The sequence below is a fragment of the Diadema antillarum genome, unplaced genomic scaffold, assembly GCF_040938485.1.
Source record: "Diadema antillarum isolate AM-2024a unplaced genomic scaffold, OU_Dant_1.0 seq00000877_RagTag, whole genome shotgun sequence".
NCBI lineage: Eukaryota > Metazoa > Echinodermata > Echinoidea > Diadematoida > Diadematidae > Diadema > Diadema antillarum.
In genome coordinates this window covers 988782-1016519 of record NW_027271741.1, presented here as the reverse complement: position 1 = coordinate 1016519, position 27738 = coordinate 988782, and the positions used below count along the sequence as shown (strand labels likewise).

At 39.0% G+C, this 27738-nt stretch overlaps 1 protein-coding gene across 1 annotated transcript; it reads left to right on the top strand.

Annotated features, from left to right (window-relative positions):
• The first annotated feature begins 856 nt into the window (after window positions 1–856).
• On the top strand, window positions 857–17203 carry LOC139740746 (sideroflexin-2-like). Its single transcript, XM_071651321.1, has 9 exons — window positions 857–1033; window positions 2266–2436; window positions 4276–4374; window positions 5426–5504; window positions 6282–6428; window positions 12129–12195; window positions 15193–15292; window positions 15751–15798; window positions 16978–17203. The coding sequence occupies exons 1-9, from the start codon at window positions 858–860 to the stop codon at window positions 17075–17077; spliced, it is 987 nt and encodes a 328-aa protein (XP_071507422.1). The 5' UTR covers window position 857; the 3' UTR covers window positions 17078–17203.
• The last annotated feature ends 10535 nt before the right edge of the window (window positions 17204–27738 follow it).

The following is a 27738-nucleotide window of genomic DNA, read 5'->3' as shown; positions in this document are numbered from 1 at the left end:
TGTAAGGAGGGGATCCGTGAAGCCAGACCCAATCTCTGCGGAACATTTCCCCAACGACCAGATACAGACCGATCTTTCGGTCAAGGTTGGGGCCTGTTCGCTGCACTGCAAGTGCGAGCTTCATGAAAATTTATCTCATAATCTGGCCATAATCTTCCTGTTAATTCTGGAGGGAGATACATGTATTCTGTGGTGGGAAAATATATATGGAAGTTAAGTGATTTATGACAGTTATTCCTGTCGGGATCCTCGATCAAATGAACCATACTAACCCTCTCTAACGTTAGAGTCAAACTGATTCGATAAAGCAAAATATCAAAATAGAATGATCTGATCACTGAAGTGTTACGATCAGATATAGATTAGACTAAAGCAAGCCGCCCATAATTCGACTGGTAACGGCAACGCTGTCCAAAATTTGACTGCTGACTACATCCAAACCCTTGACAGAAAAATCTGTCTGTCCGGAAAAGTCTTTTAAATGTAATTTTTTTTTTACTTTATCGGCTCTCCTCCATAGGAGGGGATCCGTGAAGCCAGGTAGACGTAGTCTCCGCAGAAGATATCCCTGACGACCAGATACAGACTGATCTTTTGGTCAAGTAAAATCCATGCTTTTGCTCGTGGAAGGTCGAACCTTGTTGGTGCAGGTTTTTACTTTTCATTTAAATTATTATTTAATTTTTAAGAAGTAGGCCTTTTGAGTAATGTACTTGACATTATGCACTTGCCATGCACAAGACTGCAGTGTTTCCAGGAATAACTGAGGAACTATCTAATTCTTCTTCCTCGATTTCTCCAGTTTTTTTTGCTTTAAATACTATATAGGTCTAGATTGTAGTCAGGAGCACATTGCCATGGAGTCGACGGTTGTGGATACCACCAAGCCTCGCCTAGATCTCAGCCTGCCACGGTGGGACCAGAGCACCTTCATGGGACGTCTGAAGCATTTCTTCAGTATAACTGACTGTCGCCTAGCCCTGTGCACCAACAAGCAGCTTGACGATGCCAAGGACTTACTCCACCTATACAAGTGAGTAGTTTTACATCATTCTGAAACTAATGCATTGAAACTACAATGATAGCAGCAACATGATCTATTATCAACAACATCAGGTCAGCATCGACAAAGAAACCGTTTTTTTGTTTTGATTTGTGTCGGTTCAAATTTTCCTCATGAAATGTTTGATTTGTCTATATATCCACTGTGTGATTTGCTTGCTACCAAGATATGAAATTTATTTGCATGATGTCAAAACTGAGTGTACTAATGGAGTAAAGTTCTGCAGATAAGTGATCTGCACATGAACCTTACAGCAAAGAGCAACAACCCTTTTTTACCTTTCCTTTCCACCCCCTCCCTTCATTCCTACCCTTGTCTTATGTAAATAATCTCCCTTCACCCCATTACACATAGCCTCCCTTATCTATTCCCTGTTTACGTTTGGAATTGTGTATTTTTTGTTATTTTTTTTCCACTACGTATACATATATATATATACACAATGTATTTTTTTCTTTCTTTTATTCCTGAGGGACCTTGTCTCACAAGCTATGCTTCACTAAGGTCTCCTCGTTTGCCTTTCTCAAAATATTTGTTACCCTTTCTTTATCATTTCACATGTACATGTAATCATATACTTATGTATTTGCAAAAATTTTAGTATTAGTTGTAGTTGTTCCTCTTGAAAGAAAGTGTCAATGTTATTGTTATGTTATTGTTATATTGCCTATTGTTGGAAGAAAGACAAATGAATAAATAAACTTGAAACTTGAAACTTGAAACAACCAACTGACCAATATAAATGATAACAAAGACAGTGGAATTGGTTGGCATAGTATATTTCAAGGTGCTCTGATTGTAAAAGAGTTAATTGTCCTGTTATATTTTCGTGATATTTTCCCATTCAGGACACAGATTCTCTGTTAAGAGTGGAGAAAATGGCTTGGCTCCTCAAAGCTCACTGAAGTTACCTTCGATGACCATCAAACTTGTTCTTTCAGAATTGTACAAATTCAAATCTGTATTTTTAATATTACGTAGTATGCATTTACTTTATCAGCACAAAATATGTAAGTTGTCAGACATTGATTTTTTTGACAGAAAACGTTATGTTTGATTTAAAAGTAAACAAAACAGTTACTTTTGAGTAATGTATCACACTCTGATTTTGTGTGCCCATTTTTCCTTGGTGGATATATAAATATGGAAGACATGTGTATATAATTTGTCCATGTTCACTCCCTTATTGTAATCACACTCAGGCTAGGTATGGAACCTCCCGGCACCACTGAGGAGCAACTGTGGTACGCCCAGCGCCTCTACATGTCTGCCTTCCACCCTGATTCCGGGGAGAGGCAAAACATCATTGGTAGGATGTCATTCCAGGTCCCGGGTGGTATGCTTATCACAGGAGCCATGCTGCAGTTCTACAGGTAATGTCACAGACATCTAGTGCTCTCAGAAGTGCAGAGTACTTGAGAAATCATGTGACGTGGATATATGATAAAAATCAATTTGGGAGTATTCAGATTCAGAACTGTATATCATGGCAGTTGCATTTTTAACAGCATTCAAAACTGTACTCTCTGTTATTAACTCTTAATGTGCCAGGCCCAAAACCCCTAACGTGCCAGAGGTTTTTACCTAGAGCTAGAACGTTTCGAAACTGGACTGACAATGAAATTTAAAACCACCATATCTCTGAAACTATTGACTGTTTTGAATTGAGTTCTACACAACATATATCAAGAAATATTTGTTCTTTCATGTCATGTAGTCAGTTTGCCATAATTTCTATCTGAACCTGAAATATTGCAGAAATAATTGATACATCAAAAAAATTATTAGAAATTTTTGTGTAGTATGGAAAAAAAAAGAGTCAGTCGCGGTTTTTCTTCGATAGAACGCTCCCTTGACTCTGTGAGAAAGTTTTAGAGCAACATCTCCTCTTTCAAATGATAACAAAATTGCCTTCTAGAATTGTATGATTCCAAAGATGCTAGCAGTTTATTTTGTCTTAGCAATTTCTCTTTCTGCCTCAGTAATTCATTCCCAAATGTGAGTTCTTTAGTCCCAGATCCTGTACTTGCAACTGAAGTAATGTCCCTGGCCCTGGAAGAGTGTCTTTTGTCCACTTGAGAAGGAAGAACCTACTAATCCTCCTTTTGTCTAAGCGGACCGGGGGTGGGCGTACTCTATTGAAATCGGCTGGCCTTTGTCCGCGTGCAATTCCTATGCTAGCATGGGGGACAATTAGTGACGTTTACCAAAACAAAAGGATGAAAGACTTGACCGACGAACGAAAGCTGACCCTCTTTGAGGGACAAAATCAAAGCAGCTTCCCGCAGGACAGCATCCAAGCAGAACAATGCGAGTGGAACCGCATAGACAATACACGCTGATTCAATAGCATACACACGCGTGGTTTACCAGTGAGACTTTTGGTCCATACACATCTTGCGGAGGGTGCGCTCACTGCTGATTTTCCCGACGCAAAAAAATTACATCTAGCTGAAAATCATATATTTACTCAAAATTTTCCAATGTAAACATGGTCATATTTTCAGTGGAAACGATGGTCATACTAATCAGCTACCAGTACATATCATTGGCCACGGTACCACGATAAGTTAAATGATCCATGCTTTTCTCGCTCTTCTTAGTCGCCGATCGGCGACCATGGCACGTCAGGACTAAGGTCGCCGTTCGGCGACCATGGCACGTTAAGAGTTAAATAACTGGACACATGTAGCAGCAGAAGGTTAGTGAGAAGTACAGTCCCCCTCTTGAGCAATGTGTTGATATTTTAGGCATATTATTGAGACTGACTGCATCCAGTATCTTGTGCAAGGGAATGTGCCAGCACATAGTATTTATTGTTTAAAAGTTGGAGGGGGCAGGGGTGGAACAGAAGTGATAGTCTACAAATATACACAGTAACAACAAATGGTGATTGTTGAAATTATTGTCCTACTGGACTGGGGGGCACTGGTTGAATGATTAAAGCAATTAATACTAACCCTGCCCGTTGTAACAGCAGCAAACTGTAGTGATGCAAGATATATATCTGAGTAGTTATGTGATCATGACATACACCTTCATGAACTAACTGGTTGAGAAAGGTCTGAAGAAAAGTCAAAATGAAGCCTAGCAGGGCATGTGTTCTTATGTATGCAAACAGCTGAAGGTCTACTGTGAACATCATGAGATCACTCCAACTTATAATCATTATGGTATTATAACAATTCACTATCTGTTTCATTTTCTTTCAGGACTGTTCCAGCTGTTGTCTTTTGGCAGTGGATCAACCAGTCTTTCAACGCTCTTGTCAATTACACAAACAGGAATGCAGCTTCATCAATCACAACGAGGTACAGCAATTGTTCTAATCCTTTCTGAAGTTCTGTTATAATTTTTTACTATTCAAAGTTCAGGGCTGGGCTAAGGAGGGGACATGGAACTAAAAGTTCATAAGATGATTTTTGCAGTGCTAAACAAATTTGATTGCCTGAGCCATAGCGATACAAAGTTGGGTAATGATTTTTGAGCAGATCCACAGCAGCCACCCTTCAAGTCTGGCCATTCATGTGATTTCATTGCAGTACTATAAAGACCAATAACAATGCATCCTTAACCAAATCAGCCACTATTGTTAGGGAGCTGAATGTGAAAATGATGTCATAAAATAGCATCAGAAGCTCACTGCTTCTCTAGCTACTCTGCATGGATTCATAGCTCATCTGGTTTGCGTGTGCACAGCATTTCAGTTTGATGACAGTAAAGCGAGTGGGTAATTTGCATTAACACCATTATGTTCTTGACCTGTATGAAATACTGGTACTATCACTGCAAAGTGTTCTTTCATACCAACTTCCAAACAATTAATTTGCACTTGTCTGCTACTATGTGAATGTTCTTCATACAATTTATAACTGTGAAAACTCTCAGTATGATGCTAAGTGGTAGAAAAAGAAAGAAAATCAGGAAAGACAAGATTTATTTCAAACTGATAAGTGGAAATCTTCAGAGCCCCTTCACTGATATACATCTGTGTGCAAAAATTCATTTACATTTCTTTTCTCAGAGGAGTAGTCTTCCCTTTAAATTCAGAGTACAAAGAGCTCCAGTAACCTTGGAAGATGCAAGAATACTATTCCTCATACTCCTGTTATCTCATTCAGATTCTAGACAAAAGTTCAAGACAATCAGTGTGGAGTAAGTCAGAGTATAAACGAAAATTGATACCGGTAGTCAAAGAAATCAAAGAATAGTGCAGTATATGAACCAACAGCTGGAACCTCAACTTGATAGAATTTTTGTAAAATACAAAAATGGCCCTTCTGCATTCCAAATATATATTCAGAGTGATGTTAGTATTAAGTTTGAATATGCTGTTCATATTTTGTGCTTTTTTCATACCAGACAAATAGGAACCGCATATGTTACAGCCACAACAAGTGCTTTGATAACTGCACTGGGACTGAATGCACTATTAACAAAAGTAAGTTGTGTGTTGTAATCTGTAAGTTCCCATCCATTCAAAGATGAATAGTAATATTGCAAATGTCAGCACATTTCACTCTCTTGCTTTTCAAGGAGGAAACATTTTTGTCGGAGGGTGCGAGAGCGGTCAGTGTGACCCTTTCGTTTTCAAAGATTTAGAAAATATATATATATTTTTGGATTATGCAGTTAGAAATGAGTTAAAATTTATTTTCATGTCTCTGTTTTCTTTGTTGTCAGAATAAGTGGAAGGATGATTAATATCAAGTATGAAAGTCAACAGTATGCATGCTGTTAAAATTTTAGCAAAATGTGAAATTTGAACAGGTGAAATATATATATGGTGAAAACTTACAATGCGTAGCAGAGAGAGAGAGAGAGAGAGAGAGAGTTTGGCAGGGGATATTGTATGGTGTTGGAAGAATGATATTCATAAGCAATTCTGAGTAGGGTGAAGAGAAAAAATGTCCTGCACACAAATATATAGAGACCCTATTGAATTGATATTCAGAATGTAGTTGAATACTGGGGAAGGGCATTCAATAGCAGCACAGACACAGATGTGAGACCAAATGTAACAGTTACATTTGATATGCAAGTTATTCAGTTGGAAATCCGCTTGATGTTATGAATTTGATTGTAGCAAAGAAAAAAATTGATAAAAATCTTTGACTCTATATTTGAAGGCTACAGTGTCACAAATGGACTTCACCAAATGCATTACGTTGAACAATGAGTATGATGGCTTTTGAAATGTGTGACTCTGTTCTTCCAGACTGCCCCACCACTGATAGCCAGGTACGTCCCGTTTGCAGCAGTGGCTGCAGCAAACTGTGTCAACATTCCCATGATGAGACAACAGGAACTGATGAATGGTATTGTCATCTATGATGACAATGGCAATGAGGTCGGGAGGTCAAAGGTCAGTTCATTTAGTCTTAGAGCAAGCATTTTAACGTGTAACCATCTGTGCTCCCAACTTTGCTCGTACTTCCAAGCCATGCTTTTCATACTTCCCGTGTCAATTCTAGTGAAACTCTTGTGATATTATACTTCTCAGCATAGCGTGATTTACAAAATGTATGTTTTCCCAACTTGCACTGTCCTTTATCAGTTTCTTCTTTTGATTCTACTAGTAATGTTGAGTTTTAACAATGACTGTTTGCATTTCATCTTCCATTACTCCTCTACTCTTTTTCACCCAAACATTGTCGGGAAAAGCAAACTGTGATTACATTTTGTTATATTCCCAAAGACAGTGAAATTAAATCAAAATGAAAAAGGTGGCTTGGCTGATGCCACATTGCTCATGGTAGTGTTGATACTGAGTGATAAATTACCATGGGTACAAGTATTTTTTCAAGTACACAATGTGTGAAGGCATTTGTATAGTGATTGTTATTATGTTAAGCACGCAAGTTTAAAGTCTTTCTCGGATAGAAAGCCCTGATATGCAAAGAGAATAGCTGTAATCATACATCTGAAGTTTACACTGTCCTCTACATTTACTGACTTCCTGATTACGAAATGATATTTATTTCTACAGAATTTGTACTAGTGATTTTGAAGTTGAAATATTATATTTTATTTCGTGAGTTTACGCAAGAACTCACAGTGAGAGCCCGCTCAACGCGCGCGCAGTCATATCGCTTCTTCGCACGTTTTGCACGAGGGACTAAGTTCCCTCATCGCAGTCTAAATCAAGTTTTATTTGTCCTTTTAACTGTGCATCGTCGCAATATCTTATCATATTGTGGATTGTTATTATTTATAGCTCAGTTAGAGCTGACTTTGCTTCGGAAGAGGATTTTTATTCACGAGATATCGCGGGATGGAAATTCCGCTTTCCGCTCCCCCACAGCATACAGCTAAGCCTGTCGTGGGTGGCACCACTAGTACGAGCGCCCTGCATACAGCTAAGTCTGTCGTGGCGATGGTGACTACAGCCGTGCATCATGAACCCAAGTGTTCGCCGGCTATTAAGGCTCCAACAAAGAAAGAAGGGAATGGGAAAACCCTTCAAAAACCCACCAAACCAGGCCTAAGTAAGAAGGCAGCTCCCCCTAAAGAGAAGACGGACGCAGAGGTGCTTTCCCGCCTTTCTAAACTCGAATCCATGTTTGAAAAGGTCATGGAAATACTGCCGTCTCAGCCTACTCGTATCCAACAACAGCAACTACGTGCCGGCCATGTTGGCACGGCTTGTACCGCAGAAAACCACGGTGGTGTGCCGTTTGGGGGCATGGATGTGTGTGCTACAGACGATAGTACGCAAGCACGCGGTACGCTGCACGACGACCACGGCGGCAGCAGCTACAGTGGGGATGAATGCGATTTCCCTGCGGCGGCAGCGGGTTACGCACCCGCAGAGCTCACGGGGCGGCCAGTACAAGTGCCATCCTTTGCTGCAAAATTTGCGGTCTCCACCTGTGTGGGCGACCCTATCAATGACGAATTGGCAAATTCTACAAATTATCTCATCTCCCATTGTCTGGAGGAAAAATCTATGGAAGAGTCAGCGGCAAACTACCCAGCACCGAGCAATTGCCCCAACTTACTAGTCCCTAAAGTCAATCCAGTGATTTGGGATAATGTGACACAGACTACGCGCAGCAGAGACGTTAAGCTGCAGAGAGTACAGAAATCTCTTACCCGCGGGCTGTGTGCGTTCCTACAAACTCTTCCTACTGACTTGAACGAGGCACAACAGGACGCACTCGCTTTACTCTGTAATGCCAATTACGAGATGAATTGCCTGAGAAAGGAGCTGATCAAGCCCGATATGAACGCTGCTTACGCACATCTGTGCAAGCCTACTACGCCCGTGACCGCGTTTCTATTCGGTGATGACTTGGGACAACGTGTAAAAGATCTCAAGGAGGAGAATAGGGCTGTCTTTATTGTGGTTAAAGGCCAGGCTAAGAGATCTACTCATCAGCCGTACCACCAATACAAGCGCACGGCCAGCAGTGGATTCAGCCGGAAGCAATATCGGAACGCAGGCTGGCTCGCAGCTGGCGATACATCCAGGCCTTTTTTAGGCCAGCAGCAGCGGGGATACAGACATTCAGCCCCGCACACGCAGACTCGCCCATCTCCAGCTCATGCGCACAACCGGGGGCAGAGCTACTCGACAGCAACCCCAGCCAAGCCAAACACTGTGTCACGGAGAAAGTAACTACACTACCCAAGGAGGTAAGTTGCAGGCCTAGCTCTTGTTGTGGAAATACACAATCTACTCACACTGTACAGTCAGTTTTTGACATTGAGCATGTAGATGTTCCATTAGACCTGCCCGTTGGGGGTCGATTGAGGCATTTTAGCAAACAGTGGAATCATATTACCGCTGATCCTTTCATACTTGATGCAATTAGCGGTTACAAACTTGAATTTCAAGAGGCGTATAGCCCACCTCATAGAGGTAAACCGCCTTACCACTACAGAGTGGGTAATGCTGAGGAGAGCAAGATTGACATTGAAATTCGAAAACTGGCCGAGAAAGGCGTAATCGAAGAATGCCAGCATGTGGCTGGAGAATTTGTGTCCAATATCTTTACACGCCCAAAGAAAAATGGGGACATACACCTAATTTTAGATTTATCGGACCTCAATGACAGTCTGAATGTACAGCATTTCAAAATGGGTAACATCCATACGGCTACAACCCTAATTTCCCCTGGTTGTTACCTTGCCTCAATCGACCTTCGAGATGCCTACTACTCTGTCCCTGTTCACCCCTCATATCGCAAGTATTTGAGATTTGTCTGGCACGAGAAATGTTGGCAATTTAAGGTACTCCCCAATGGCCTTAGTACAGCGCCTAGGCTCTTCACAAAGCTTATGAAGCCGGTGTTCGCAAAGCTGCGACAGGCAGGCCACCTGGTTGTGGGGTATTTAGATGACACTCTCATAATCGGTGAAACTGAATCACAAGCACTAGAAGCGGTGCAAGCAACCACAAAACTGCTCTCTGACCTTGGTTTTGTCATTCATTCAGAGAAATCTATCCTAGAGCCTCAGCAACGGCTCCAATTCTTGGGGTTTATCTTGGATTCGGAAAGCATGACTATAACGCTCCCGCATGAGAAATGTCAAAATATCAGGGCAGTATGTGCGGAATTGCTAGGGAAACAAAACCCTACTATCAGGCAGGTGGCGCAGGTCATTGGGAAACTGATTGCTACTTTCCCTGCTATTCAATATGGCCCCCTCTTCTATCGTAACCTAGAAAGAGACAAAATTCTTGCACTAAAATCAAGCAAAGGGCATTTTGATAGACCTATGAATTTGTCTGAAGCTTCTAAACAGGAGTTAATGTGGTGGTTCAATAACATTCACTGCCAGTCGGCACCAATTAGTCGAGGTTGGCCAGCTTTAGAGCTACGTACTGATGCCAGTGGGCAAGGATGGGGTGCCACTGATTTAAGCAGTGAAACTGGCGGTAGATGGGATGATCAGGAGATAGTGCATGCTCAAAACAATGAAATCAACTATCTTGAAATCTTAGCTGCAGGGCTTGGTTTGAAGTCATTTTGCGGCCACCTGCATGATACACATGTGCTCATTAGAACTGACAACACAACAGCTGTAGCCTACCTGAACAATATGGGAGGCATTAAATCTCGAGCCTGCGACAGGGCAGCACGAGACATTTGGGTTTGGTGTAAGGAAAGGAATGTCTGGATTACAGCAGCCTATTTACCAGGTCGTGACAATACAGAAGCAGACAGGAGATCTCGTCATTTTAATGACAGAACAGAATGGATGCTGAATAAGAAAGTTTTTACTGATATCACTAAGAAATGTGGTACTCCCCAAATTGATCTTTTCGCGTCCAGACTCAATAAGCAGCTGCCTGCGTACGTTACGTGGCTGCCTGACCCAGATGCGGTTTCTGTGGATGCATTCACTCTGAATTGGGGTGATCTGTATTTCTACGCATTCCCTCCTTTCTGCCTCATCCCCAAATGTCTCCAAAAAATAGAAAACGACAAGGCACATGGTCTCTTGATTGTCCCAAACTGGCCTACGCAAGCGTGGTTTCCTCGCATGAGGAGAATGCTTAAAGATGAACCACTCTTAATTCCTAGACACAGGAATTTGATTACGCAACCAGTATCTGGGGAACCACACCCTTTACATGCTTGCCTTGATCTGTTATGTTGCAGGTTTTGAAGCTGCCGTTCGAGAACTCTGGCATGAGCAGCAGAACGGTGGACATCTTGGCAGCATCTTGGAGGGCATCAACCCAAAGACAGTATTGTACATATATAAGGAAATGGAGAAAGTTTTGTACACTTAAGAAGGAAAGTCACCTTCATGCCAAGATTAATTTTGTTTTGGAGTTTTTTACACACATGTTTTATGAAGAGAACTTGAGCTATTCAGCTATTAACTCAGCACGGAGTGCGCTTGCTACCTTTCTAGTGTTAGAGGATGAACAATTTACTGTCAGCACTCATCCGCTTCTCTCTCGTTTTATGAGAGGTGTGTTCCAGCTCAGGCCCCCAAGGCCGCGGTATTCTGAAATTTGGGACGTGAATATTGTTTTTAGATATTTGAGAAGTCTAGCTCCCGCTAACTCGCTTAGCTTGAAGCAATTAACGATGAAGCTGTGCATGTTACTGGCCTTGATATCCACCCAGAGGGTACAGACTTTGCATTGCCTGAATCTAGACAGCATGATTCTCAAACAATCTATGGTGTCATTCAAAGTTAATGAACATCTTAAGCAGTCTAGACCTGGGAATTTTGGATTGGACGTACTTTTGAAAGCGTACCCCCCAGACAGACGTTTGTGTGTAGTTACATACATTAAGGCCTACCTTCGGAGAACCAAAGAGATCCAAGGAGAGGAAAGTCATCTCTTCATTAGTTTTCGCAAGCCTTTCAAGAGAGTAACGGCACAGACAATTTCTTGATGGATCAAAGAAATCATGACTGGCGCTGGCATTGACACCACAATGTTCAGTGCACATTCAACCCGAGCAGCATCTAGCTCAGCAGCAAACAGGGCGGATGCACCTATTCCTCTGATCCTCGCAAAAGCAGGCTGGTCAAAAGAACGAACATTCCGTAAATTCTACGACAAACCTCTACAAGAAGAGGGACAGTGCCTGTCACAGCTCATTGTAAGGGAATAATGACCTCAGACCCAGGTAATTTGAGCTTACATTTTGCTTGCCATTGTGCATGCCTGAGTTTGTTCAGTTGGAACAAATGTGACTTCTGTGCTACAAAATCTCACTGTGAGTTCTTGCGTAAACTCACGAAATAAAATAGAAAGATTAAACGAGAACTTACCAGTTTGAAGTTTGATCTTTATTTTATGAGGAAGTTGGAGAAAGAATTCACAGTCCCTCCTCTCCCTTCCCATGGCATGAATACTATTACAAAATGTATAGATCAACTTCAAGTAAGTTCTCAATCTTTCCACTCTGACAAAAGTCACATCTTGTTGCTACGAAGTATGACTGCGCGCGTGTTGAGCGGGCTCTCACTGTGAATTCTTTCTCCAACTCCCTCATAAAATAAAGATCAAACTTCAAACTGGTAAGTTCTCGTTTAATCTTTCTATTATGCCTTCTATTTTGCCTTTTGTTCTCATTCTTTTATTGAGCAGAAAGCTGCAGTAAATGGAATCTCAAAAGTGGTCTTTTCAAGAATATTCATGGCAGCTCCTGGAATGTGTAAGTTTAATATTCATTTTAATTAATGTATCAAAACATTTTCTATTGAATTTCCATTCACATCAATATCCCTAACCAAACACAGGGTTTTTTGTTTGTTTGTTTGTTTGTTTTTGTTTTTGTTTTTGTTTTTAACTTATTGCAGCATGTTGTTATGTAATTGTACGATTTTTCAAAAGCAATGCTAATGAAGTGGGGATCTTTGCGGCCAGAATTCTCAAAATTAGTTTACATCTAGTCTGTGATTTATGAAATGTATTCTTTTTATTTATTTTTTATTTTTTGCATAATTTTTTTCATTGTGTATGCAAACTGACATTCAATGCTGAAAACATGCTGATACACATGTTTGCAAGGTATGCGAATATATATGGGCCAAGACGCGAGAAAAGGGCCCTTAGGGCATTAAATACCGAAAATGAGTTTTCACCTTCACATTGTAGAAGGAACATTGACGTATTTAGATATGCAAACCTTTTTCTGAAATTCCAGTCCTAAATGACCCCATTACGATATTCATAAAAGCTTGTTTTGTCCAAATCCTGTCACTTTTTGATGCGTCTATGCATGTGCGCGCAGTTAGCTAGTTGATCTTTTTTTGGCACGTATTGCTTTGTCAAACTTCCGCGCCGTTTTCTGGCGTTTGCGCGCAGCGGCGCTAAGGGCCCTTTTCTCGCACCATGGCCTATATATATGCTAGTTTTAGTCCATGGTTTGGATTTGAATTACCTATGTGTACAGTGTATATGGTTCTATGAATGTCAAGGCAGAGGTTTCTGCACTTTTTGGGTCAGGTAGTGAGTGTGAGTTTGAAGTGTGTTTTCTGTGTTAGTAATTGTTCTATCCACCAGAGGTACTTGGTATTAAAGTAGGTGTTCGCTGGGAAGTCCTGGTAGGGCCATTTCTGGGTGATTTCCTGCCACTATAGATTGTCACAGTGCTCAGATCACTTAATTTGAATTCATCTTCATTGTCTGTTAAAAAAAAGGAAGGAATCGGTTGTTTGTTTGTTTTTGCAGGTTGACACATGAGCTTCAATAAACATTCACACTGTAGCATAGATGATGAATAGTAAAAAAAAAAATGTGCATCATAGAATTGTTCCTAGTGTATCAAAACATTTAGTGTTATATTATACAGTGGAAATGTAAAGTAATCAGATTGGTTTTATGGTTTTAACATACAATTATTAAAACACATGCATACCTGTACATGAAATTGTATAAATTTTTAGCAGTGCACAACCTGAAGTTTAGTAAATGCATTCAAGCAATAGCTTGAATCATAAATCATAAACAAAGCCATCAGAAAAACCTATGGTTGCATTATACAAAAACAAACAAAAACAAACAAAACAGACTTTAATTGCAAAGTGGGCATTTAGGTACAACTGTAGAAAAAAAAAAAAAAAAAAAAAAAACACCATCATCAAATAAGTGTGTTTCAGCATTAAGCTTGACATTCATCTTATTGCATGAAGGGAGTTAAAAAAAAAGGATTAGAAAAGAGAAAAAGAAAAATTGGCAGCATCCGTAGTAACAATAGAAGCATATATTGTACTGTGCAGGTGGCCCTTTACAAAGTGTAGCATGAAATGGGGCATTTCCTTCATGTGTGGTGTATTTTTGTATAGAGTCCCTTTGCTATGCAGGAAATAACACAGGGTCAGGAACGAGATAAAGGCACTGCCCCATCCTTTCACAAGGTTGCTATTTAGTCCAGAAGCTAGTGTCTGTCAGTTCCAATCCTCAACAATGTGCTGTACTCCTTGTCTGAATTGACTTCGATGAGAAGGATGAAGTAAAACAAAGAGAACAGAGAAAGTTTCATAATCATGGAAGTATGATAAAGTAATGATGGTATTTCTAAAATTGATGCTCTCACAAAACAGTGATAATATATGCAGCGTTGTAACCATTTATGCAAAATACATGATCTTTGCACTGTGCATTAGGCTTCAAAAGATTTCCATTTTAAGAAATGTCATGATTTGTGTGAGAATGAGATCATGTAATGTAATTTGCATGAAATTATTGTGGTGTTGTAATAACCTTGTGACAGTGACCTTGAGAGGGAAAGAGGTTGCAGCTGCTGAATCTCAACCAAAACAAGATTTCGATGCAAGTTTTGTGTACCAACAAAGGAGAGAGCTATTAGCAACGTGATGACGTCATATACATGTATATGTTTTTTGAAAGAGTTATTCTTCTTCTACATAATTCTCAAGTTTGGGATCTTGAAACGATTTGGAAATCATTTTTTTCTAGAACACTTTTTTTTATAGGTTGAATAGTATGATTAGTAGGTATGTCTCAGAGGCCCCTCTTTTTTTCATTAAAAAAAATACACCCTCCTCACTTTCAACTCTGATAACTTTTAGAATGATTGTGCTACTGCATTGAAAATTGGTATCAGTCATGAATAGAATGTGCTTTAATGGGTATGAAAAGTTTCAACTGAATTTGATAACAAATTCATTGTGGTTTGCTACAGAGTTTTACATGCTGTTTTTGTCCCATTCATTGCACAGAGCTCAACACAGTGAGATTAAGCTCTTGAATAGAACCTAACCTTGAAAGCCTCTTTTCTCAGCAAACACTTTTCCAGAATGTGGATTTTCTGTATATTATTTAGATAGGTTAGGAAATTCCATTTGTATTTAGTTATAAATCATATTAAAGCTTAGAGTCTGATCTTTTAGAATCTGCCATTTACTAAAAAAAAAAAAAAAAAAATTAAAGTCTGGCGACTTTTTGGTGGTGTTGTGATGCATGGTCGCACTTGAAGAGGTGTTTTGCTGTTTGTGATTGTGAAAGAATAATTGCATTTTTAATTTTTTTGCTAGTTTGGAAACAGAACAGCCTTTTCACTACAGCAGCATCCTCTAAGAAGGATTCAGTTTTTGAGTCTCTGGCATCACTCATGTTCTTCGGAATTCATATTACATTATGCATTGCAAGCTGTGTCTCCTGTAAAGTTTGTCACTTTCTCCCGTAGGTTTGCTTCCCATCGTCATGGAGCGTCTTATCAAGTACCCATGGTTCAACAGAGTACCTGCACTCCATGCTCCCTTCCAGGTCCTGGCAGTTGGATGCTTGTAAGTCCAAAGGGGGTAATGTACCACAATATGTCAAAGCAATTGCTACACTGTGCAATTCACATTTGAATGCTTGATATCAGCTTATTTTTCATTTGTCTATAGTTATTTCAATGTTGGTTTCTACCATTGACTTTGAACAAGTGGAGATTAATTGATTGTTTATTTTTTCAATGCAAATTACTTTAAATGAATTGTATTATATTGCTTCAGATACAAGGTAACAAATTGCCCTATATGGATGCAAATTAGTACCGAATTAATCAGTGTTTTAGTAGTAGCCATAATAAACCAAAAACAAAAAACAAAAAATCATTGGCATACACACTCAAGCAGGATTCAAACCTATGACCTCCTGATCATCGAACAGATGCAGTCAGTTGCAATAAAAACAACTTGATGCAAGAATTTCATTAATTTGAATAAAACGTGCCTTGTTCTACTTCTTGTCTCTACAGCCTTGTCTTCATGACACCATGTGCCTGTGCACTATTCCCACAAAAGAGGTAAGAAATGTCTTGTTAGATGCACCCTTGGTGTTGAATATTGTATGGCCTGGTACAAAGAGCAGTTGTTATAGGGACATTTACCTCAGACATATCTGTGGATTCAGTGAACACAGAATATGTGATAGAAGAACATGTCAGTGAAATTTGATAAAAATCGGACAATCCATTCCGAAGTAAATAAATTCTAAAAGTTTTGATGAAGTCCATGTACAGTGTACCATCATTGCTGGATAAGAAGGCTGGGAAAGTTTGTGATGTCAGAAGAGTGGAACGATAATAACAAGATTATTGTAGAGAATTCCACAAATTTCATTCTTTATGAAAAGTACATATTCTGTCAACTTATCACTGACATTTACGAAGGGTAACGTTATTCACCCCGCCTTTTGAAGGAGGTTAGTCAAGTGCTCTTTCATTATGCTAGGAAAATGGAAGTATGTGGAATTCTCTTTATATGTTCTTCATATCATTCCTGTACTATGACATCACAAACTGTCATAGCCTTCATATCCCCTGATGACTATGCCAAAACTTTGGCAATTCACATTTAAACAGATTGTCAGATTTCCCTCAAACTATACTGATGTGTTCTACTAATATACATTCACTGAATCCACAACATGTATTTTGGGTATTAAAATTACCCTTTTCGTAAGAGGACAAACTGCACCCTATGAACGATGCCTATGGTGGAAGCATATTGCAGCAGCAAGGGTAATAAGACTCTACAACTTGTAGCCGGGGCGGATCCAGGAATTCTGTAAGGGGGGGGGGGGGGGGGGGGGGGAGGGGGTGGGTGGGGCGCATGCGCCCCTCCCCCCATTTTTTTCCCTTTTATTTCTTTTGTTTTAGCAGAAAATAAAAGGGGGAGGGCGCATGCCCGATGCACTCCCCCTGGATCCGCCACTGTTGTAGTGCTCAGGGAAATAAACTTTGCTATATGCTTTCATCTGGAGTGGCTTTTCTCTTCTTTAATACAGGCAAATTGATCTTAAAGGAAGGAGCGGTGATGTACGGTGTTCATCCAATCATTGACCGGTATTCAATGTGCATATGATATTTGATATCTATGTACTTTGCTTTGCTGTCTTCGTCTTAGAGAGCTGTTCAAATCAGTTTGTCCTACACTGAATGAAAGTTTTCTGTCTTTATTTTTCCCTCTCTCTCTCCCATCAGCTCTCTTGCAGTTTCAAAACTGGAGCCAGATCTGCAAAAGATGATACGAGAGAAGTATGGGGAATCATTGCAGTACATTTACTACAACAAAGGCTTGTGATGGCAGCTAAGTCTCATAATTGGTTGTACCTAATCAATACATTTTAAGAGAGAATTATGATGAATAATCTATTTTTCTATCAAACTATATCCAGTTGAGGGGATAAGTGTGACTATGGTGTTTGGATCGATATGAAGTTACACCTACCATTGCAGCTCAGGGTTATCTGTCACATCTAAATGGTGAAATATGACCTTTTTGCAGTACAGCGTACTGAAGAATATGTATTAAACAGAGCTGCCAACTAGTACAATGAACCATATTCAGTATTTTCTTTTGTTTGTTTGTTTGTTTTTTTATTCCTCATCCAGAATAACAAAATATGACTTTTGCAGACAGGCTCAGAACATGTTTTCCCCTCCCCCATTTCAGAATATAGTTTTCTTTTTGTCCCCGCCGAACAAGTTCGAGCAGGGGACTATGAAACGGGCTCCGTACGTGTGTGTGTCCGTGTGTCCGTCCGTCCGTCCGTGTGTCCGTCCGTGTGTCCTTCCGTGTGTGCGTCCGTGTGTCCTTCCGTGTGTGCGTCCGTGTGTGATCAAAATGTTCAAAATGCTACTCCTTCGCCATTTCTAACCCGATTTTGATTCTGTTTGCTTTATATGATAGCACTACATGGGAGCTTTGAAACTTCTATACAGAATTTCAGTTGTGACCTTTGACCTTGACCTTTGACCTATATTGTACATTTTGCTTCAAAATGCTACTCCTTCGCCATTTCTAACCCGATTTTGATTCCGTTTGCTTTATATGATGGCACTAGGTGAGGGCTTCAAAACTTCTACACAGAATTTTGACCTTTGACTTCTTTGAACTTTGACCTTGATTATACCCCCGCCAAACGAAGTTTGAAGGGGGTATATAGGAATCAGCGGACGGTCGGGCGGGCGGTCGGGCGGTCGGGCGGTCGGTCGGGCGGTCGGGCGGTCGGGCGGTCAGTCCGTTGCAAATCTTGCGTCGCGAACTACTTCCTCAGTTTTCAACCGATTCCCATAAAACTTGGCACAGATGTGTGCCTTGGGTTGTAGATGTGCAAGACGTATTTTTTGACAGTACCCAAAAGTACGTTGCCATGGTAACGGCATATTATGGGCAAAAATGGGTACAAATCTTGCGTCACGAACTCCTCCCACAGTTTTTGATCAATTTTTATGAAATTAGGTACAGATGTTCATCTGAATATGTTAATGTGCAAGACACATATTTCCGCAGTGGCAAAAAGTGCGTTGCCATGGTAACGGCATGTTATTGGTAAAATATAGGGCAAAATGCTTCATGGCAAAACTGCTTCATCAGTGTTCTTCCAATTCTCATGGAATCCATATTGAATGTTTGTCTTAGGATATAGGTCAGCATGACACATTTCTTGACAGTGACAAAAAGTATGTTGCCATGGTAACAGCTCACATATTATGAGCCAAAATGATGGAAAATTTTGTGTTGCAAACTACTTCCTCAGTTTTTGCCCAATTTCCATGAAACTTGGTACAGATGTGTGCCTTTGGTTGTAGATGTGCAAGACGCATTTTTCGACAGTACCCGAAAGTACGTTGCCATGGTAACGGCATATTAATGGCAGAAGATCAAGGAAAGATCTTGCGGATTTAACTACTTCCTCAGTTTTTTGACCAAAGCTTATGAAATGTGGCACACACCTTGATCTTGGTGGGAAGATTTGGAAGACATATTTTTCGGACGTGTCGGAAGCTGCGTTGCCATGGTAACGGCATATAAATGGCAGAAGATCAAGGAAAGATCTTGCGGATTGAACTACTTCCTCTGTATTCGACTGAAGCTCATGAAATGTGGCACAAACATTGGTCTTGGTGGGAAGATGTGCAAGACATATTTTTTGGACATGTCGGAAGCTGCGTTGCCATGGTAACGGCATATTAATGGTGGAAGATCGAGGAAAGATCTTGTGGATTGAACTACTTCCTCAGTTTTTGACAAAAGCTTATGAAATGTGGCGCACACAATAGTCTTGGTGGGAAGATGTGCAAGACATATTTTTCGGACGTGTCGGAAGCTGCGTTGCCATGGTAACGGCATTTAAATGGCAGAAGATCAAGGAAAGATCATTCCTTGGGTAAGACTGTCGTCACGGGGCGGGGGTATTAATCACCTTAAGTGATATTTCTAGTTTTTGACCTATATTGTACATTGCCTACAAAATGCTACTCCTTCGCCATTTCTAACCCGATTATGATTCCGTTTGCTTTATGTGATGGCACTAGGTGAGGGCTTCAAAACTTTTACACAGAATTTTGACCTTTGACTTCTTTGACCTTTGACCTTGATTTTTGACCTATATTGTACATTTTGCTACAAAATGCTACTCCTTCGCCATTTGTAACCCGATTTCAATTCCGTTTGCTTTAAGTGATGGCACTAGGTGAGGGCTTCAAAACTTGTACACAGAATTTTGACCTTTGACTTCTTTGACCTTTGACCTTGATTTTTGACCTGTATTGTACATTTTGCTACCAAATGCTAATCCTTCGCCATTTCTAACCCGATTTCGATTCCGTTTGCTTTATGTGATGGCACTAGGTGAGGGCTTCAAAACTTGTACACAGAATTTTGACCTTTGACTTCTTTGACCTTTGACCTTGATTTTTTTACCTATATTGTACATTGGCTACAAAATGCTACTCCTTCGCCATTTCTAACCCGATTTCGATTCCGTTTGCTTTATGTGATGGCACTAGGTGAGGGCTTCAAAACTTCTACATAGAATTTTGACCTTTGACTTCTTTGACCTTTGACCTTCATCTTTTTACCTATATTGTACATTTTGCTACTAAATGCTACTTCCGGCGGGGACATATATTACGCACCGCGTAATTTCTACTTTTCCTTGTTCTTTTTTGTTTGTTGGGGGGGGGGGGGGATCCCTGTCAAATTCAGGAAATCAATGATTCGTCAAATTAGGCTTTTGTGGTGATGGGTCATATGCACATACATTTGTATAAGTGTTCCTCGATTTATGGTGAAAGAGGATATGTAGAATGCACTGTCTTCCTTGAATGATTGAACTAAAGTCAAAGCACAAAATGAGTATGTTGTAATAATCATGCCTCTGCCCCTCTGGTGGCATGAGTATGTGTGTGAGGTATTCTGTCTGTCAGAAATGTCTGGCTCCTGAACTTTTTCTTCATTGTTTGTGAAAGAACTCAAGATGTGTCAGTGTATTTTCACTTACAATGTGTAACCTTCTTATAAAGTACTGTAGGGCAAGGAAATAACAGAATTCAGATCGGGGGTAACGTATTAAATCAAAGTGAATGACTGAATTTAGATCAAAATATGGTGTACCGTAGCTCAGGGTTTAGAGACAAATTCATGTTCTGATATATTACTGGTCATGCTGTTATTTTGGAACTTTTTGACATCTTGTACAAGATGATGCATTTAAACCTGTGTGTAGCTGCCACCCAAGGGAGATATTAAAAAGGTGGCCACTATTGATAGGTGACTGCTAGATATACATATATATACAGAGTCTTTATCATGGTTTTTCTCTGGGAGGGAATTCCTTTAAATAGGTGGCAGTATATGCGGCAGGTGGCCTCTATAGACAGGTGGCCACTAAGGCAGGTTTGACTGTATGTGCACATGGCATGATATCATAGGATGACCGGAAGTGCAGGTGTAAGAAATGCAGTGGTGTAGTGAATTGAGCACTGTGCTTTCAATTTGAAGGTCAAGGGTTTGAGTTCTTCGGTTTGAGTTCTAGGGGTTGAGTTCTGGGGTTTCACCCCTAGGAATTGAGTCCTGCAATGGTTCGCATGTATCATGTGACTGCAACTGATGTGATTTGTGCCCTATTAAAGTATTTCTTCGTACATATATTGTTCAAAATCAGATGTATACGAATGAATATCTAGACCCTTTTCCTTGTAAAATTCAGTGTGATATTCTGAATAATGCTTCATGATAAGGTAAATCACTGTTTCTTTCATAAGTCTGCAGCTATTCCAAGTGTGCTCTTAAGTGTGCTTTTCCCTGTATCTCTACTTGCACATCGTTTTGGACAAATCTTTTTAGAGATTCATGTATGTGCCAAATGACATAAACCATTTCTTAAAACTTTCCTTTGTGGAGGGCAGGATCAAATCCTAAACGTTCTACAGTATTTGCAACAAGGAAGACTCGATGCAATTAACGATTCTTCAAAACTGAGACGTACGGGTCACTTTTGTGAGGAGAAAAATCCTGTATGTATTAGTTTCAGGAGATGGTTAAAAAGTCAGAAAGTCACAGGTCAAGATTGCAAATTCAGCTGTATAATTCTCATGCATTTATTTTGTGTAGTAGCAGTTGAGCTGATTTTGTAATACATATTTTAACTGGTGCATTTCAAGGCATATAGCTCTCATGTTTTCATCGGGACATGTACAATGTAGTTGTCAGCTGACAATTTTCTTTCCAAGGGCATGAGAGTAAGATTGTGAGGTGCAGTACTGCATTTATTATATAACATTGTATTTGTCCTCTTGTTCCATCACATTAGCCACGGATGGACTTTCTATGTTACAGGACAAGGTCAATCTTGGCATATTCACATCTTGCATTATTCTGTCATGAATCCACACACAGAAAAGGAAAAAGCAAACATGCTGATCAGAACTCAAGGGCTGTCACTAGTAAAGTTTACATGAGTTTTGGTCCACAATTTATTCACGACATTGCAGTAAAAGCTTGACTGGCATTTCTGACCTATCTGGATCTTTGAAAACTTACACATAAGTTGACTTGTGAGAGGCTGATATTTTTGCTTTCTTGACAGTTTGGAAATAATGTATTGTGACATGAAACTGGGAATTACTGTTCACCAGTAGCAACATACTTGTGCATAGTTAGATTCCTATTGTGATAGGGCAGCATACAGTAAACTGAAAAGTTTTTGATGCCAGGAAACCAGTGCAGTCAGAGTTTGAGAAAGCAGAACACCTTTCAAAGAATTGCCAAACATTTGTGGTATATATTATGCTGTGTGACCTTAAATCAGTTTTACTTCAATAGTTACTGCTTCTCAATTTAGTGGGAAAGACTATGTGTTGTTAGGAAAGACTGGTCTTCAAGAAATCTACAGAACTTGCTACCTGAGCATTCATATGTCTCAAATGCCCTAAAGAATTACAAGCAGGAAAACAAAGAGAAAATCACGTCTTAAAAACAGAAGTTGGGTCAACACTGCGGATGGCGGAGGATTTCAAAGGAAGAAATAGGATTTTGATGAGCATTTCATGTATTTCGACCTTGAACGATAGCGGTTGAAAAACTTGATTTGAATATTCTGTGATTCTCTGTTTGTAAATGACAACAGTATTATGTTACCATAATCATGACCATAAAAGGAAATTCATGGTAATTAAGTGGACTGCCATACATGTATGGATGAATGTGAGATGTTTACAAATGTAAAAACACGATGATAATGTCAATTAAAATAATCTTGCCTATTTCACCACATGTGATCTTGTCGTCGTGTTGCATCATTGATGGATCTTGAGCTGCTTGGATTAGCAGTGTAGTCATTACCACTATAGGTAGTAGGATTTAATTACATCATGGGATATATTTTAGTAAATAAGTGAGTTTTACTTTTATTCATGTGACGATAGTATGAACATGTACATGCACAGTTTGTTTTGCTTTGAGGTAAAGTTTGAAGTTCTCAATCCAGTAAGAGCAATAATTTCAACATTTAAAATTGCACAGATTGGCTCATGCAGTTAAACTTTAAAGGAGAATTAAACCCAAAGATACGCGTGGATTGAGTGAGTGCAGCACTATCGGTAGAACACATCTGTGAAAATTGGGCTTTTCAGTGAAAAGTTATTAATTTTTAAAGTTTTGGTGCCACCATCACTGGATGAGAAGACTACACATTTTATGAAGTCACATGTGGAATACAAGATTTCTACAAATTTTCTCTTTTTTTTGCGGTAAGTACAGGGTATTCCCTCGACTTCTACTGACATTAAGGAAAATATTATTCCCCTACTTTCTGAAAGAGGTAAGTCAAGTGCTCATTAGATACATTTGTAAATGAAATATGTTGAATTTTCTTTATATTTTCTTCATTTCATTTTCCATACATAGCCTCATAAAATGTAGTTTTCTTATCCAGCGATGGCGGCAACAAAACTGATAATTTCATAAGGTATAAGTTTTCAGCAGATTGTCCAATTTTCCTCAAACTTTCACTAATGGGTTCTACATGTAGTAATGTTGCTGCTTTCACTTAATCCACATTTAGGTTCCATTTTACCATGCTTTGAAAAGCACAATGTCCAGTGATTGGTCAAACATTACCATTGATGATGTTGAAACAATTACTGATAGAAAAAGATGTGCTATACCGTGACAGCATGCACAGTACAGTGGCACTATACATGTACCTTAAATGTCGTCATAGCTGCAAAAGTGGAAATTTTCACACATTTCGCAAAATGTGAAACTAGTGTGAAAATAAAAGGGTGCAAATATTTCACTTGCCTTGCTTGATGCTATATTATACTTTGATCCCATGGAATTGAAACACATTAAATTCATCTTACCCAGTATGGTGCGAAAAAATTACTTCCAAAAACTTCCACTTTTAAAGCACGCGATCTACAGAAATGCACACATCATACTGTGAGCTTCGAACAGGCAACAACCATACCATCACACAAGGCATGACACGAAGAAAAAAATGCTCAGTTTCTTTCGTTTCTCATTTCAACTAATAAGCTGCATGGCGATTTGTCATTTAATGTCAAAAATTGTCTGAAGCAAATGACAATGTTAACGAGAAGCATACATGATGGAGTAATAAGGGTTACACACAATTGGACTGCAGAGATTAGCAAGAAAACAGATGAACATTTTTTTTTTTAAATTTGCTTAAGTCTCACAAACTTAAAAAAAAAAGAAGGAAAGCATGAGTATCTGAGCAGTTGAAGGTATAAATCCATCTCTAACAACATGCAAACAAGAATCAGCAAATGTGAAGAGGGAGTTGCTAGAATTCTATAAATGAGAAATGGGGATATGAACAATTTTTAATGTGAAACTGGGATTTCAGGTACAATATTTGATTTAAATTTCTGCTATTGCAGGAGAGACAAATCACCACCTTAATTTCAAACATGGAACAGTTGCAAGAGACAAATGATGAGAGAATTACAAATATGATAAGCACACAAAGCAATCGACAAAGGATTTTCCTGCAAAATCGATACAGAGTACAGGGCTTATGTAGTTACTTGAGTCTGAAACAGATACCGGTACATAATGCTCGTAAATCATTTCAAGAAGAAAGAGAAAATATGACGGAAATGCACAGTAAGGGTACAGGCTTGGTGCCTCCTTTGAATTGGGGTGAAAACCGGTCAAAGCATTCACATTTTTCTCCTCTTTTTCAAAAAATCTTGTATTACTGTCAAGTCATACTCATACCATACTATCTAGCTGACTTAAACTGCTATGAACCTTGGATTGGCCCATGCAGCTAGCCCTTCTTCTTTAGTGCCTCACAGATGTAACAAGAATTTTCGTTCTTTTCACTCTCTGTAGGCCATACCTACATGTAAACCACTTGGACACAGCCTTACAGATTTTGTCGTTCAGATTTTACCATACATTGTGATGACACGATAGAAATTAGATGTCGTAGAACAGGGTTCATACATGGGCATAAGGATAAAACACTATGAAATGTATATCAAATTGTGACAAGATGACATCTTAAAGTCATAACCAATTCATGACCACAATGGTGGTAAGGCCGAAGCAATGCAGAATAAACAGTGAAGTTACGGGTTAATATTGTTGCTGTTGTATCTTTGAAAGCACATCGCTAAATCTTAAATGTCCATCATTTGTGCAAGTGAAGTAATTACATGTATAATATGCATCGGGGGGAGGGGGGGGGGGGGGATGGTGACGTGCTTGGTTCTTCAGAATGGCTTTTTATTTCACTGCTTGTAGCAAAAACGGCAAATGCAGACCATATACACCTACTGAACAACCATACACTTATGTAGATGCATATATATACTTCTAAAGGCAAAGAAACCCTTTACTATGCTATGACATACTGTACATCTATAACATGTCAAAGACAAACATGCTCATTACTTCTTATCTCTGACGTAGAAGACCATGCAAAACTCTTATTGTATATTGGGAACAACCAAAAGGCTCGGCAAAGCCCTAAAAAATAGAATTTCACATTCATCTTCCGACAATCTTTGCCGATATTACGGAATTGCAGCACTTCTGGAAAATTGTTCAGGCACATTTCGTGACAAGCCGCAGAAACGAGGGGAAAATTGACACAAAAGGAAGGGACTCCAGTAGTTACACTGGTCAGTTCAAAGTTTGCTGGACATTGCAGATTTCTATGCAGACCAAGCATTCCTATTTGCAGGTTCGAGTCCCTGATATCCGAGGAGTTTGTCCTGATCAGAAGTCTTGGTGTTGTTTCCAAGACCAAACTGATAAACCCTCTTCGAACACATATTTGGCAGTGTCATTCGCTAGGAGCGGACGGGTTACCAAAACCACCAACACACAGTCTTCATCAAACTGACAGACATACAGCTACATATATCAATAATTAGTTTGCATTCACTTGAGATTAACCGAGTGTGCTTTAAACAATATTGACAGTGACAGGATGTACTTCTTGTTTGTTTGTTTTTTTCATCTCAAAAGTGATAAGAGTATAATTTTTAATTGTAATTCATTTAAATATAGTCTTATTTCCCAGACACTGATGTAATGAACAGTAACATCCAGAAAATCTTCCATCATTTAAATCCACAATCTGTATGTGTGTCCACACTTCTTCACAAAAAGACACACACTGTATTTCTATGCCATCTTAAAACTTTCAGTACATCACAAATGGCTGTACAATCCCAACAAAGTATCAAACAATCCACAAGAACAAATTTGCTAGATTTGAGGTTATGACAAAAATAATTCTGATTTAATACTGATATGAAACGTATCCTGCAACAGGAGGCCAAAAAAACTTACAAAACAAAAACAATGAAGTATACTCTACTGTATGTACATGCTCAGTAAGCTCAACACATTGAGATTATTGATTCTACAACACAAAGACGTACTACATACATTTCGTAATACATTGTACAACGATAGTGTATTAGAGCCTCAAATAACCTCTGATATACCCTTGAGAAAAGACTTAGTTTTCAACCATGATTCCCACACAAAATTACACCCAGACAGATGTACTGGACATAGCAGTTTGACCTACACACATCCAAGGAACAGAGAAATAAAGACATTTGCTGACAGAAAAATGTGTCATATCAAAATGCAATCTACCTTTTACCCACTGGGGCAAAAATATCTTGCCGAGAATTTTTGAAATCAAGCCACAATCATCCAACTGGATCCATATTAGAATTTAAGATGAAAAGTATATATAAAAACATTCTAGGAATTTTCACAGCAAAATTTCCCAGTATGACTTTTTTTGTGTTAATCTGATGTCATCGGATGTTGATCAGATGTAAAAATATTAGTTATTAGCTTCTTTTTTTTCTCTCTCTCTTGTGTGTGCTATCTATGGCAGACCATGTCAGGGTTTTCAAATTCTTTGATAATCTGCCATTTATGTAAACCAAAATCAAACCAAAAAAAAAAATGAAAAAGAGAAAAGTATAAAAAAATTTCACTCCTGTAAAGACAACTGCATGCATCATATATCTCATGTGGCGGCACACTTGTGAAAGAAAAATTGCCTAGCGACAAACATTCCGAAGATGAAATTAGTCACACCTTTTTCCTCGATCTAAAAAAAAAAAAAAAAAAAATGGTCCCATGTCTTCATACCCTTTTTAGTCTTTGGCTTACATGGCTTTAAAGCAAGTTTCTGAAACTTTGGTTGACTGTTTTCTAAAACAATTCCCCACAATCAAGAATATATCAGTGTTTTTGTACTCAACCAGTCATATCCAATCAATCTCTCTCAAGCTATACATTTCAAATGATTTGCAAGGCTTCATCACCACATTAATTCCACTTCTAAACTAACAGCACCTCTGGGCCTCACCAAGATGTTGAAATGATTTCTCTCTTACTTGACATGGTCAATCCTATCTCAAAAGAAATATGAAAATATGAAAATATGGCTTTGAATCTCAACTTTTGTTTCACCTTAACAGATAGTGAACTTCTTCTTTTTTTTTGATACCTGTACAACTTCAAGTCACACGTGTCCGAATCAAGTTTGGATTTACATGATTATAAAGAGAGAATGAAATCATGCACTCACTATGTACAAAGTTAGCAAGAGTTTAACTTTCCTCTGTAGTCTAGAATTTCTATTGATGATGCCTTTTATTTTCATCATAAATATCAATAAATATGACAAACTTACAGATATACAGTACCCTTACATCTACTACCTACAGATACAAATGCACTGATCCTTTACACACTGTAGCACAGCCATAACTTCTATAACTATCTATCAACTATGATTTATATAAATACACATTGTACCATGAGAAAAAGGTAAAATCAACTGATGGAAAAAAAACAGATTTATGTTTTATTTACAAATATTTCCTTTCCCAGGCAAAGACAGGCAAAGATATGAGAAAAATATTTTAGTCCAACCAAATCTA

Coding starts and splice junctions, on each gene's coding strand:
- LOC139740746 (XM_071651321.1), top strand. CDS start 858: ATGGAGTCGACGGTTGTGGATACCACCAAGCCTCGCCTAGATCTCAGC. Junction 5,505..6,281: donor TGAATGCACTATTAACAAAA/GTAAGTTGTGTG, acceptor CTGTTCTTCCAG/ACTGCCCCACCACTGATAGC. Junction 15,293..15,750: donor GTCCTGGCAGTTGGATGCTT/GTAAGTCCAAAG, acceptor TTGTCTCTACAG/CCTTGTCTTCATGACACCAT.